The sequence below is a fragment of the Mastomys coucha genome, unplaced genomic scaffold (genome assembly GCF_008632895.1).
Source record: "Mastomys coucha isolate ucsf_1 unplaced genomic scaffold, UCSF_Mcou_1 pScaffold3, whole genome shotgun sequence".
Classification (NCBI taxonomy): domain Eukaryota; kingdom Metazoa; phylum Chordata; class Mammalia; order Rodentia; family Muridae; genus Mastomys; species Mastomys coucha.
The window spans coordinates 36,027,499-36,042,631 of NW_022196909.1; the positions used below are offsets into that span (position 1 = coordinate 36,027,499).

The 15,133-nt window shown below is 44.6% G+C and overlaps 2 protein-coding genes across 4 annotated transcripts in view; one reads left to right on the forward strand and one right to left on the reverse strand.

Moving 5' to 3' along the window:
• Positions 1 to 15,133, reverse strand: part of Bicc1 (BicC family RNA binding protein 1) — a 228,400-nt gene that overhangs the window by 187,403 nt on the left and 25,864 nt on the right. The gene's annotated exons all lie outside the window — the stretch shown is intronic.
• LOC116075375 (U6 snRNA-associated Sm-like protein LSm7) overlaps positions 1 to 15,133 on the forward strand; it is a 45,135-nt gene that overhangs the window by 14,829 nt on the left and 15,173 nt on the right. The window contains exon 2 of the mRNA XM_031348503.1: positions 14,654 to 14,820. Coding sequence (XP_031204363.1) covers positions 14,654 to 14,820 — 167 coding nt within the window. The remainder of the gene's footprint in view (positions 1 to 14,653; positions 14,821 to 15,133) is intronic.

A 15,133-nucleotide genomic window follows, 5' to 3' on the forward strand; every position in this document is an offset into this window, starting at 1 on the left:
CATACTACTTGTGCCACAGTGTGTGTGTGTGTGTGTGTGTGTGAAGATCAGAGGAGGAAGGCTCTCTTTTTCTGCCACTTGAGTTGCCAAGGGTTCGAACTCATATCATAAGGCTTGGTTTACCTACTAAGCCATATTGCAGGCCCACAATGCAGGTTTTCTGAATCAGCAAGATAGATAAATACCTGGAATACTGATATCAAAGTAGAGGCTGAATGTAAAGACTGCCCAGCAGCTCTGCTCATATTAGATGAGGCCTAGGAACCGAGTGAAAGCCATGTCCCCAAGACCTTTTAGATAGGACCCCCAGCTCAGGCTTCTGAGTCTAATGGATGACCAAGCTGCTCGATCAATCCCCTCCCTCTTCAAATGAACATCTCTCCTGCCCAGAACAGAGTGGAGGGCCTTTTCTGTATCATGGAATAGACTGGAAGACAGCAAGCATGTCTGTGACAAAAGGGAGCCAGAAAAGCAGAGGCTCTTCTGCAAGCCTCACACAGGAACAGCATCAGGAAGCAGTTCACCAACACAGGTGCCGAGGCCCCCATTTTACGTTTCACCTCAACTCGGGGCATCTGGGAGAGCCCTGAAACCAGGCTCGACACGCATTTGTTTCTGCTTCGGCTGAGTCAAGATGCTAAATTAGCATTTGGCTTTTGCCGAGTCCAGGTTAAATGGGTTCAGGTCTCGGAAACACATGGGTTCTGGTTTAGATTTCCTATTTGCATACAACTTCCCTAACCTTTAAGTTCCCTAACGGTGTTTGTACAAATTAGGCACTAACTCTAAACCCTGGAGACTCAAATATCTCGTGGCTGGAGAGTTTGAGGGAAGGGTAAACCCATAGCAGACCAAGTAGGCAACAGCTGGTTCTAAGAAGGAGATCGGCCTCCAAAGATGTGGTGGGCTGAGAGTCTGTGGCCATCTGTTTTACTGTCTCTCACCTTCAACACCAGGTTCCAGTCCTTGTGGCTGCTCCAGCCCTGGGCCCCAGCCTATCACACTGAAGAGTTCACTAGGAGGACTGGCCAGCCTACAGAAGCCAAACCCAAGAAGAACAGCTCAAGAGTAGAAACACAGGCAAGCCTCATGCAACTTACATGCACGTCAACGCCGCAGAGCAAGACCAAGATTACATTAACCAGAGATCATTTCTCCTACCCCTGGAATCAGAACCAGGCACCACGTGTGTTGTTTTTAAACAAATTCACTGGCAAATGTGCTTTTAATCTCTCTTGAGTAAAAGAAAAAACAAAAAACAAAAAAACAAAAAACCTAAGAGATGCCTGCCTCGCTCCTGCTTCCTGCTAGGCGGCCATGTTTGCCTGTTTACGGCTCGCAGTACTTCATTGGGAAAGCATCTTACGTTACAATTCCCAAAGCTATAGTTTAGAAGAACACTCATAAAAAATAAGTATTTCCCCCTCAAACATTCCTGACATTCCATCCCTGTTCCAGCTTGGAGCGTTTGAAGTGTTTCGATATTAGTACTTGGATACGAGTTCCTGGTGGTGGTGGTGGGGGGGGGGGATTACAGCAAGAAGAAAACACAAGCCCGTGCAGTGAGTTACTGACATTCTAGATTGAAGGACTTCCAGGAAACTGTACAGACAATGTTGAGTCACGCCATCTGCAAGTGACTATTACTGGATGTATCAGCTGGATTCTGCATTTGAAATTTGAAAGGCGCGCACACACACACACTCACAGCTTATGAGATGATGTTTTAAAACTCTTGATGAAGGCCGAAGAAAGGGCTATGTATATGAGCATGTATTAATAAGTCGGTGTTCGTTAGTAGACAAGATTTAATAGGTATGTGTACATATCTGATGGCGGGAAAAGCATACGGGCCAAGTTCTGGGTTTGTATCTCACTCCGTCATGTACTTCTAATGAACATACAATCTGCATGTCTGCTAGACTTTGACAAGCCTCGCTCAGAGGGGTTTCCCAACCTGAACCATTCTGAGTAAGAAAAACAAAAACAAACAAACAAAGAAGAGCCCAAACCGAGAACTCTTAGGCATAGCCAACGGAGAAGTGGAACATCTTGATTGGCACCTAGCCAATGTCTGCCCTGAGAACGCAGAAGGTGGTGGAGCTGGGGTAGGTGGAGCGGCCTCGGTCCTCTTCACTTCCAAGCCAAGGCGAAGGCTCCAGCAGCCTGCGGCTGTGGGGAGACCTCTTCCATCCTTAGAGAGCCTGACATTTGCCTGTCGTTTGTACTAATGGGATCATTAACTTGTGGCTCTTAGTCTCCCTCTTCTGATAATCCTGCGTGGAGGGAAGCTGGGGGCGGGTGACAGAGGCCTGAGCAACGGAAAGAGTGTGCGATGTCCAAGACAAATATCTAACACAAAACAGCTAACCTCCACAGAGACTCTTCCCCCAGGAAAGCCTGGCTCAGTTCTCAGCATTCAAGTGGGTGGCTACACACATCCCTCTCTTCCATGATTCTCTGGCTGGCCAGAAAACCCTCTCCCTTTCCCTCCATCGTTGCCAGGAGTGTCCTCAACTTCATCTCGAAGATGAAGCAACAACACGTTGGAATGTTAAAATAATGCTCCATTATACGGAGTTATCTTTAGAGCGCTGTGGAAGAGATGTGACCCAGACTTCAGTGGGGCACTCTAGTGCAACATCTGCCCTGGAAGCAGTAGCCCCAGGGGCTGCCCTGAGAGTTCTAGTGATAGTCGGGTGACTCCCCGATGACAGCAAGGTACAGGAAGGCAGGATGGGGGGTCGGGGGGGCACTCATTCCAGACTGTGCTCAATGCTTGTCTGTCTTCCCATCATCCTTTGAGAAGCTCACCCAGACTGACATCGCTGATCACACAGAGAAGGAAGCCCGGGAGAGGCAGGGCAACATTGACCAAAGCAAGACAGCAAACAAAGTCTGCAAACTTTCCACTCGAGGAGGGGCTAACTTTTCTCCAACTTCTGCTCTGCTTTAAACACACACATGCACAGGCACACAAACATATGCACATATATACAAACATGCACACACACTTAGACACACAGACACATATACACGCATACACACAGAGAACATATTCACATACATATACACATATAGAGACCACATACAAACATAAGTATACACATGTATATGCAGACACATGTGTATAAACATGCATTCATATATGCAAACACCTGAATACATATATGCATGCATATATACACAAATATATATATGTGCAGATATTCATATATACATAATATACTGCACACACATAAACACATACAAACTCACATACATATACACATAAACAGACATATATACACATAAACACAAATACACACATACACACTACCACAGACACATTCATATTCATACACATATACAAACACACATATATTCACACACATACATTTACACATACACATATATGCACATAAACACATACACATATATAGGCACCCACATACACACATATACACTCCAGCATCTAGACCACATAAACTCTGAGTGCCCTATAAGCACAAACCTTTCCACTTCTGCACTGAGGGCCCTCTCTGCCTGGTAGCCAGGAAGTTGGCATGGGATGGTATAGCCACCTCCTCCGGGCTTGCCTTCCACTCTCCAGGCACAGCTGCCCAAGAGGTACCCCGGATACAAAGAACTTCACAATGGTATTAGAAGTAACTGTCTACCTGAGAAGTATTTAAATCCCAAGTTCAAGTGGCCGGCAGCTAGCTGTCTTGAACCTTACCTCGCTATGTCATTGTCCGCATTTGACTGTGAGGTCGAAAAGACACAGTGAGTGAACACTAATACAAGAGCCACATGAACAAGTCAGATACACACATGTGTACACACACATACGCGCACACGTGCACTCATAAGCAGACACACATGTGGACACCTATGCACACTCTCAAGCACGTGTGAAAACACACACACACAAGCTACAAAAGATTACGCATCCCTGTCATTTTCCCATGTAATTCTTCAAGAGCGAGTTGTTTCACAGAGATGAACTAATCTCTAGGGCTAACGTAGAAAGTTGATTATTGAGATACATATAGATACATACACATCAAAACCTTAACTTTGGAAACCGGGCTCTCCTAAAAACTGTACTCGTATACCCTTGGCCAAAATGATAAAATTTAAGGCCAGTAAGCATAAAAAGTGTCCTGCGAGCCAGGTGTCTCTGTGTACGGAAGAAATCCCAGAAAACAAAAGTCCTCTCAAGGTGTGAGAATAGGTCTCTGTCCTCCTTAAGACCTGAGAGGTGACACAGTCTCACACACACAACTCTGAAGCCGGAGGCCTCTGGGGTATAAGCAGCAGCTGACATTTTCCCAGAGCTCTCCACCCTCCCGACAGTATTCTTTCCCTCTTAGGCATTCTTATACTTCTCAACTTCAACTGTGCATTTTTCTACTTCTAAACTTCAACTATAATGGGCAGAAGAATTCAGTGACTCGTGTCTAGTTAGCTGTGGATTTCAATACCAGGCAAGTGAGATGCTCTTGCTGTGCTAGGAGAAACACACACACACACACACACACACACACACACACACACACACGGGTTCCAAGTAAGAGCCCCGAACGTCAGGTGACAGAAAGGGTCCAATGTCAATAAGACGCCCTCTTCTGGACTCCGAGGATACCTCGGCTGACAGGGCAAGAAAGGTGGAATTGGGTCAAACTGCCTTCATATCCCTGGGTTAGTGTAGGGCTCCACACTGACCAGAGAAACCTTTTGCGATGGGTGGCATTTCATGAAGAGACTTGTAACTGGCCAGAGTGCTAAGAACAAAAATGACTGCTAGCTGCTCAGCCCTTAAATAAGACAATATACCACTCCCTCACAAGGAATCAACAGATATATATGCACCTGGTATTTAATAGATTATGCAAATCACAGAAACAATATACAGATATTCACCTGATAGCATAGGGTCTAGAGAAACATTTGCCAGCAGGCCCTGGAGCCAGTAACTATAATTGCCAAAATAGGACAGAAGGGGACATAGGGAAGCTCAGCGGGGGAGGGGGTGTTTAGCCCCCTCAAAGACAGGAATAGAATCCGGCACCTCATACTTCACCTGTGGTAATGGCATTCAGAGACAGACAGTCCTTCATTCGTGGAGAAGTACTAAACAGATGTGTTATTTGCACATTTGTTTTACCTCTGGCTTTATAGGAAAAACAAAAGGGACATTGGGAAAGGGATAAAGAGATAGAAAAGGATAAAGAGAAAAAAAGAAAGGAAGGAAGGAGGGAGGGAAGAAAGGAAAGGAGGAAGGAAGAAAGGAAGAAAGGAAGGAAGGAAGGAAGAGAGAAAGAAGGAAAGAAAGAAAGAACAAACTTGAAATTTGCACCAGAATCTTAACCTGGCCTGCCCTAACTAACAATTAACTCTTTTTTTTTTTTTTTAAGAAGCATCTCCCCTTTCTTTCACAGACTGCCCAAAACTAACACAGACCCCTCAGGAGTTAACCACTGTCACAGCCGGAAACAAAGAGAAACAAATGTGGCAGAGCAAAAAGTCTGGGCTATACCATTCTAGCCTTTGCATGTCTGGCACCTTTCCTGGGGCAGGCAGCAAATGGCACACGGGATCCAGCTGTGATGAATCCAGCTGCTATGAACAGCAGGGGGATGTTCATCCCTGCCTCACAGGCTTGCCTTCCTTCCCAAATCCTCAAGTGGCCAGCCACACAGAATCGAGGTGTCTAGCCAGTTTACCTGGCAGCTCCCCTGGGGACAAGAAGAAACAACTTTGACAGAGTACTGGCAAGCTGGTGCTCCCAGCGATGAGGGTACAATAGCCTTCATGATGACAGACTGGTCTCTACTCATGGCCACGGGGAAGGTGAGAAACCTCACTATTACAGCCTGCCTGGGCCTCACCGACTTGAGAAGGAAAGCTCACTGTGACCCATTAAGTGTTCATCTATGCTACGGGGACCCTGCCTTAGCTTGGTGGATGACACACGCAAACCACTAGAATTCTACACAGCCATGAGCAGCCACACTGGTCCAGACACGGCTGTGCCCTGTGGTCTCGCTCAAGAGGCCAGGACCATTTTCTCCGTTTATGGACTTGATTTCCAGCCACAGCAAATAAACAGTAGCTGAGAGGGGAGGTTTTTGTAAAGACAGCTTTGATACAGTCCACAAAAGAAGGGAAAGAGCTGAGATGACGTCCCTTCCCCACGCCTTGATCATATACAGTGCAAAATAATACAATGCTTTCATATACAGCGCAAAATAATACAAGGCTTTTTTTTTTTTTTTTACTCAAAAATCAACAGTCACAGGTAATAAAATGTGAAAGAGGAGTCTAAAAGCAACCAGACCCCATCCTTAGGGTACTAAATTTGAAATCCGTTTCTCGGGACAAACACTAGGAAAATTCTCAGAACGTTTTTCAATAAGTTTCAACAGCCACTTCGCAGCATTAAAACTTTTATCACTTATGAAATATGCAATCCCAAGAAAATTATTTGTTTGCCTTTGCCAAAGATAGCAGAAGCGGCTTTAAAGTGGTTGTTTCTGAATATTAAATTCTGTGTATTCCACAAGATCCATACACACAACCTGATGAGCAGCTACATTTCAATGTTAAATTTTAGACACAAAGCTAGAAGGTACACCCTCTTTTTTATAGTTTGGTAAGGCACGATTGAAGTGTATCACATTTCAGCCGACAAGACTGAACTGTTGCACAAGCCTTCAGAAACACAGGCATAAGTACATGGTAATACTACATCTCAGTCTTAAACAGAAAAGAGGGGACCTGAGTTTGCTGCATTAACAAGGCACATTATAAAGCTCACAACAAGGCCATCCCTCAATCTACTGCAGAAAGGGATTTTTGTTGTTGTTTTAGTTTTTTTGTTTCCTTGTTTGTTTGAGTTTCTTTGTTTTGTTTTGTTTTTTAAAACAGGGTTCCTCTGTACAGCCCTGAATATCCTGGAACTTGCTCTGTAGACCAGGATCTCAGCAATCCCCCTGCCTCTGCCTTTCAAGTGCTGGGACTAAAGGTGTGCGCCACCACCACCCGGCTCTTGGATGGGTTTCTTGTTTTCCCTTGTATTTTTTGTTCTGGGGAACCGGACACGTTCACTGTGTGTGCTAGGCAAACACAGAGCTGCGTCCCCAAACTTAAACGCTTTAATCATTCCAAAATTCACTTCCTGATACCTAAGCCCCACGGAGATGGTAGCAGGAGGTGGGACTTTGAAGAAGTTATGAAAAGGGACCACAGCTTTCTGAACTGGGTTCACATCCTCATACAAAGATGCCCAAGAGCTGCCTTGCCTTTGTAAGTAAAGGCCCTTCACCAGACATCTGCACTGCAGCAGCTTGATCTGCACTTCCAGAACCCTAATGCCATGGTTCTCCACCTGTGGGTTTGTGACCTCTTTAGGGTTGGCATATCGGGTACTTACATTACGATTTGTAACAGCAGCAAAACTACAGCTATGAAGTAGCGATGAAAACAATTTAACGGTGTGGGGGGGGCACCAAAACATAAAGAACTGTATTAAAGGGTCAGACTAAGACGCTAGCAGTGCTATTGGTGGGGAGGGGGTAAGATCTCCAAGACAAACGGCGCAGGAAGAAGCCGATCAGACTTAGTTTCACATCCTAGCATCTTAAAAACAGACGATACACCTTAAAGGCTTTGCCTGTCAAAGCAGTAAGTGCAAGGGCAGGTAACAAACTAGGAGACGCTTGTCACCCAGTTCAGATCCGGGTACAAGCTCCAGGTGACAGCAAAGAGAGGCAGCCTTACACCTTGAATAGGAACCCTTCCCTAACAGACTCCGTGTGCTGGATGCCTGGTCTCCAGCAGGGGGTACTATTTTGAGACGTTCTGGAAATGTTAGGAATTGGGGCTTAACTGAGGAAGTAGGTCAGTAAGGCACATCTTGGAAGTATTTACACCTGGTCCCAGTGCCGCCTTCTCCTTCTCCATCCTGTCCTCCCTGAGATGAGCTTTGTCCTCTGCCAGCTCCTCCCACACTGTTAAAGCTCTACCTAGCTAACATCATGGGCCCAGAATCAGCGACGTCAAGGATGATGGAACTGAAGTTTCTCAAACTATAAATCAAAATACATCTTTTCTTTTTTATTCCTTCTCTCGGGGGACACAGCGAGGGTGAAATGACTGATACTTATATATTACTCCAAGGAAATAGTTATTCAAAGAAAAGTAGCCCTTTGCCTGGGACAGTGTTCTCTGCCCTGTACATTTAGTAACTGAAGACTGGTTTGGTGTTTTGCTTGTTTAGTTGGTTGGCTGGGGTTTTTCTGCTTGGTTTTGTTTTGTTTGTTCTCCTTTTTCTTTTCTGTAAAATCTGCAGACACACTATTTGATTTGGCAGCAAATAATATTGACATAATATATCAACGTAGTTTTAAAACATTAAAAAAAAAATCTTAAACAAGACAGAAAGTGATTTAATACAAAATTCCCAAGGTGCCTGCCTGCCTTGTCTAAGTTATCTATCATATGCCTTCTTGGTTTACAAGTATGGTGGTCTTGGAGGCAGTGTAGCACACGTGCGGATGTCTGCGGACAATTTATAAGAACTGGTTCTCTCCTTCCACATGTGGGACTGGGGATTGAACTCATGTCTCGGGGTCTAGCACCTTTACCCACAGAGTCATCCCCCCAGCCCGGCCTTCTCATTCTAAAGGGGAAAATTCATCACTTGAGAGGGTAAGATTCTGCTGCCTGTGTCTCAGTGTCTCGTAACGTTTCTTAGCCAAAGTTGGCTTCCCTACCCTTCCATTAGGCAAAGTCGCAAAGTTATGCTGAGTGGCTTTCTGAACCATCAAAACTTTCGATCAAATGGAGCAGACATTTTCCTCTGAACAAAATGCTTCACTGCCCGACAAAACTGACCTGCTATGTTTTTGTTTCTTTGGGGTTTTTTTTGTTTTTTGTTTTTTTGTTTTTTTGTTTGTTTGTTTGTTTTATCTAGCAATGCAGTTTCAGATTTTCTGAAAAACTGCAAGGAAAAAATTTATCACTTTCTGATTGCATGCCCCCACCCATACCAGTGAGACATCAGGACAAAGGCAAGGCTCCATTTAGCCAGAAGAGACTGGAATGCTGAAGGCCACCTAGGAGGTATAACTTTTACAGTTGTCCCAAGTTAATAATTTGTCACAAAATTAACCATTGCCCAACTCTAAATAGCAGTTCCAAAGTCTTACGAACAGGCTCGATCATCTTATAATGTAGGAATTACCTAAATAAACATTTTTTTTAAAAAAGCATAAAGTTGAATATTCCTTCTTCTAGTGTGGCCGGACTTGAGGGGCTGGTTCCTCCACGTTGAGAAAGGGGTCCCCTCCACAAAAGTGATTCTGGTAATAACGCAGGGGGTTACACATTCTTGCTTGCCTCCAACAGAGCTGAAGGCTTTGAAGTCGCTCTGCTCACCAGTTTCGCCCATTTCCAATAATGATTAAAACCCATTCGGCCACTGTCTGAGTTCCAGAGATTCCAGGCCAACACTCGGTTTCACATGAGAGACTCCAGTGGCCCAAATCGTCACTCCCTGGAACTCCCCTGACATAAAGCTGTCAATCATCCTAGTGAGCTGAGCTGAGAGCTCCAATCGACCCACGGAGAATTAACAGAAGACCACATTAAGCAGACCTCAGCTTCTCTTTATTTGATCCCGATGATAAGAGAAACTGACTTATCTACCGCTAGAATGAGAAGTAACTGTATTCTTTAACTATCTGTGTAGTCAATGATTTGAGGGAGTAACAATGATCCAGTTAGCGCTAGAGACAATAGACCACACCTGGAGTGTGACATCCTAGGTTAGGAACATGACCAACAGCCTCCCCTCTCTAGAGTCCTCCAACAGAATCAACATCCACCAGGATGTCACAAGCACAGAATCAAGTCTCAGACATCTCTACAGAAATGGAATTAAAATACAGGGAGACTAAAACTGGGGGTAAGAGGGGCCAAAGAGATGGCTCAGTGGTTAAGAGTTCTTGCAAAAGACTGGAGTCTTGTTTCCAGCACCCATACTGAGCAGCTTGGAACCTATGACTTGAGTTCCAGGGGGAGGGGGTATGTGTCGGGGACAGGGGGCGGGGCCTGACTCTCTAATCTCTGAAAGCACAGTACCCCATGCACATACAAACATACAAGAATGTACACACAATTAAAAAGAACAGACGACCATTTTTTTTAAAGCTAGAAACGCACTTTTATTTCCAAAACGATGGTTCTAAATAGAAACAATCCTAGCGAAAGTAATTTACCTTTCCATCCCCACTATGCAAATTAATTCTTACTGAGCACTTTTATTTTTGAAGGGTCTTTTTAACCCTCACATCGGGACAACCTTTCCAAGTTGAAAACAATGAGTTCAGCTTTCATACATTTATTTACGTTCTTAACCAAGCACAAAGCCAAAGGAGAAACAAATGTGAGACAGAACCTGCTGATTTAAGTAGTAAAATATTAACATTTACGATAGGAAAAGACACATGTGTGAAAGAATTTGCAGCAGAATTGAACAACTGAAACAAGGCCTGCTGAAATATCATGTATTCTCTTGGGAAATGGCAAAGCTACCAACCTCCCCTTGGCCTCTCCTTTGTTCCTTACCAGTAGCTGATGATTTACACTAGTTCTGATTTTCACTCCTGTTTTTCCTAGTTCTTCTAGTCAGATAGCCATTTACTGTCATGCCTGGGTTTTCAGATAATCACAATAGGTTGGTCTATGATACTAAAAGTAAACCTCTCCGTTTAAAAACAAAAAAAAAAAGAAAAAGAAAAAAAAAGAAGAAAAGACTCCCATTTTTTCTACTCTTAGTCTTATCTTTTCAGATACAAGGGTGTTGTCAGGTATTAACTTTTAACAAAGACGAGCTTTAAAGGAATTTGTTTAGAGAGCTTTAAAGGAATTTGTTTAGAGCTTTATTCTTTGGATTTGTTACAAAGTAGTCCTTGACCAGTCTATCATGTGAATGTAAATTATATTTTTGGCTTTCTGTTTGGCAGTATGATTTCTTGATGTTTTAGAAATTTCACTGTCAGTCCTTTAAAGTTAGACCTAAAGAGACCCAATAATTCAAGAGACCCAATAATTACAGATGAACTTAATAGTCTATGTATGTAATTACATTAACAGGGACAAAAGTGTTTTCTTCTACTGTAAGGGCTTAATTTGGGTTAACATTCCCAAAAAGACCACTGCATCATTTATACATTTGTTGAAAAGGCACTAACAAAGTATGGATATGCCAGCACGGCAGAGTCAAGTTAACTGGAGAAGACAATTGAATTTCCCAAGCCTGTGGGTAAACAGATAGATGTAGAATAACGTAACAAAGGGGAGCTGAATGGAAGACTTTTTTTTCATATTTTTTATTGATTATATGTGAATTTCACATAATGCACCCCAATCCCACTCATTTCCCAGTCCTTCCATATCTTCCCTCCACCCTTGTAATTCCCCAAAAGAAAATGAAATTATATATATATATATACACATATATATAAGTATATGTGTACATATAAGTATATATATATGCATATACACACATGTGTGTGTATATACACATACATATATGTGTGTATGTATGTATATATGTATGTGTATATATATACATATATATATATGTATATATATGTGTGTGTGTATATGTGTGTGTGTGTGTGTGTATGTGTGTGTATATGGGCCTGGGTGGTAGCTGAGTTGGTCAGCCTTACCAGGACCAGCTGTCTGAACTACACAGGCAAGATTAGAGGGCGTGCCCCACCGGGACAGGCACAGAGCCAGCTGTTGGTGGCCTGCCCCTTTGTCTAGGGACACCTCAGTGAAGTCCTTGAACATCATCACCATGGATGGCTTCAGGTGGCAGCCAGGCCTCTCACATCAGGCTGTTCCTCCTAGTTCCGCCTCTTCATCCTCTCATCTCTCCACCCCGTATTTGCTCACCATAGAGTCCCATGGCCTCTGGCTGTCTTCCTCCCGGGCCCAGTGAATGTAGGACATACTTAATAATAGCAAAAAGTACAGGCACCTGACTCCACATGGCTCTGTGTCTATATTCTATGGACTAACATCAGCACGGGGGGTGCCAGTTATCACACATACGGGAGTGGGTCCAATGAGAATGTCGTCAGGAAGATTTCCCCGTCACTGTGACAAAGGATGCCAGGAACATTGGCGGACAGGTGCATCCCAGGCACCATGCACATACACATCACTACATAAGCTTCCTCTGGCACAAGCTGACCAGATGATGGTGGAGTGCATCCTGTCTGATATCGACAGTGAAGGCCTTTTTGAGTCAAAGGCCTTTACAAATAGCCTGGTCCGAGTTTAACGCAGACTGCGTTTCCCTGGTTTGTAAAAATGAATTATATATTCTAGCTAGCCTGTATACAAGACACAAAACCCTGGTATTTGATTTGCAAGCCTAGATTGGGCAAGTGTTGAGGTACCCTAACTTACATCCCAGCTCTATGTCTTTGCTTGCCTGCTGTTTGATTCTCTCCAGGGTTATCCTCGAGGTCCACTTCTTCTCGACACATGCTCATGATCCATCCAGCCCCATGGGCAGCCTTTCTCCTCCTTCCTGGCTCTCTCCTGGGTGCCCTCATTCAATCCTCAAGTCCCACCTTTCCCTCTCTCCTGCCCAATCGCAGGCTCTATCTAGCCTTTTACTGACCAGTTCACTTTAAATTGAGGATCAGGGTGTACATAACAAAGGCTGGCATACATGGAAACTGTCTTGGGGCAAGCAGATCTTGGGGTACAGGATTTAGCATCTGAATGCACAGCAGAACCAGACCAAGCCCCAACACTTGTCCACAGGAGGCAGGGACCCTACCCCCCCCCCCACACCCCTCCATAAAGAGAGAATCCTGGTTTACAACCTCAACAGCCTAAAGCCAAAAGGTAAAAGGAAGCTTATAGGAAAATGGGAGCAGTAGGCACTCCCTTGATGACTTCATACTCACAACCCCGTCATCCCTCCCTCAACAAAGACTCACTCCCTAAGCCTGGCACAGGTACCCAGAAGTTACCCACTCCAGCCCCGTCCAAGTAGCGGCTCAAAGAGTTCTGCCCCTCAACCTACCTTAACTTCTGACTCAGAAAGAGTAACTTGACTGCTAAGAATGAGAATTTGACTTTCAGTTCCAAAAGAAAGCCCCCATCCCTTCCCTTTATCCCTTCCTGCCTCCCTCCCCGGCTCTCTCTTCCCCCTCCCTCTTTCTCCCTTCTTCCCCTTCCGCCTTCCCGCCCTCCCTCTCCCTATTCCCTCTGTCCCTCACTTCTCTTCCCATTTCCCTCCTCCCAGCACCCACTAAGATAGTCAGCTTCCTACCCTGCTGTTTTCTCCCACTGAGTCCAGTAAAATGTCCTTGAGTTCCCTCGGAGGCAATTTTTTAAATTCTTTTATCTACGAGAGATCCAGAACCTGAAGAAGGGCCTGTGTGTCCCTTCGTAATACGGCCCACATACTACATTCAGCTGAGTTCTAGAGAAATCATCACTCTCCTACGGTCACGTGGAAGGGAGTTTCAGAAATAGGAGATTAACGAATTTCTTGGTTTCTGGACAAAAATAAGGGCAACGTTTAATTGTATGTTGAAAATATCAGCTCTCGGCGCCATTATTAAACTCCCAATGTCACAGAAAGACAAAGTGTACCTTATCTCAGTTATGCAACCTAAAAGAGTCACATACATGACAGGGGATTAAATGGTTATTTCCTGGGCCTGGGTTATGGGAGCTAGTGAGAATTAGCAGGAAATTGGTCAAAGGATCTGAAATTTGAGTTAGGAAAAAAATAAACTGAAGACATTCACTGTGCACGGTGCGGACTATAACTAACAGGGATGCAGCATCAGGGCCAGCAAGAGGGCTCAGCGCATACAGAAGCTTGCAACACAGCCTGGATGACCTGAGTTCAATCCCCAGGACCCTTGTGAAGGTGGAAGGAGAAAACAAACCCCATAAAGCTGTCCTCTGATCTCCACATGTGTGAAAAGGGGTTACTCGCGTCACACACACATCATCATCATCATCTATCCTGTTACTCAGATGACAGCAGGGTGGAGAAAGACTGTATAAATTCATGCAAAATGCACATAACTGGTTCTTGGATACACAGAGCTAAGTAACAAGGGCCAGTCTAAAAGGCTACATACTAAACAATTATTTTATCGATGTGCTGTGCGTACTTCCGTCAAAACCCAGGGAGCCCAGGGCAGACCTTACTGTCTGTATGTTGTGAGAGATCATTCCTGGAGTTGTAAACTCCCAGACGGGAAAAGGGTAGAATGAAGAAAAAATCGATCAGTGTGTAAAATAAAGTCAAGGGAGGAAAAGAGGCGCTGACCTATGTGTCACCAGACAGGAGTAAGATGTGTAGCTTGAAGCAAAACAAAACAAAACAAAACAAAACAAAAAAACCCAAAAAACTATGCACTGGGCTCTGCTGATGTCACTGTTTTCCATGGGGGTATCAGCCAAGAATCCCAAGCAAGACAAGTCTACACTGTATCCTGAGCCAGGGAGAACGCTCAAGTGACCTCTGCTGAGGGGATTAGAGATGGTGCCTCCCTATACATTGTGTTCGGCTCACAATAGCTACAGCTATCACAAATCCTTGCGGAACCATTTATAGGCATGTATGATACAAACTATGCCCTGCTGTGTCAGCTGAAGGACCTAATGGGACACATGCCATTAGGGCTGAGAGCACCAGGTCTCAGCTCTAACGCCATTTTCCCATCAAGGCACTATGGCTCCTCGGAGCAACGGAACCTGGACGATCATTATGGTGCCACAGAGGTAAGAACGGTGTTCAAAAAGCGAACAAGAGAATGGATAATGATACAGGTGTGCAGAGGGAGAAGGACGGAAACCAACAGGGGCCGTGAGGATCTGAGCGGTAAAATACTGAACAGTGATGATGTAAGTACTAACAAATGAACGGCTTAACCACCGTCCAGACCCTATGACCCGAGCGGCACGAGCGGCAGACAAGCCAAAAACACAGGAACCCAGCACTAGGACCAGGGCTCGTCCACAGTGTGCATCCTTGGTACTATGAGGATGTCATTTTATGACTTATGGGAAGGTGACCAAGTGTGTGTGTGTGGGG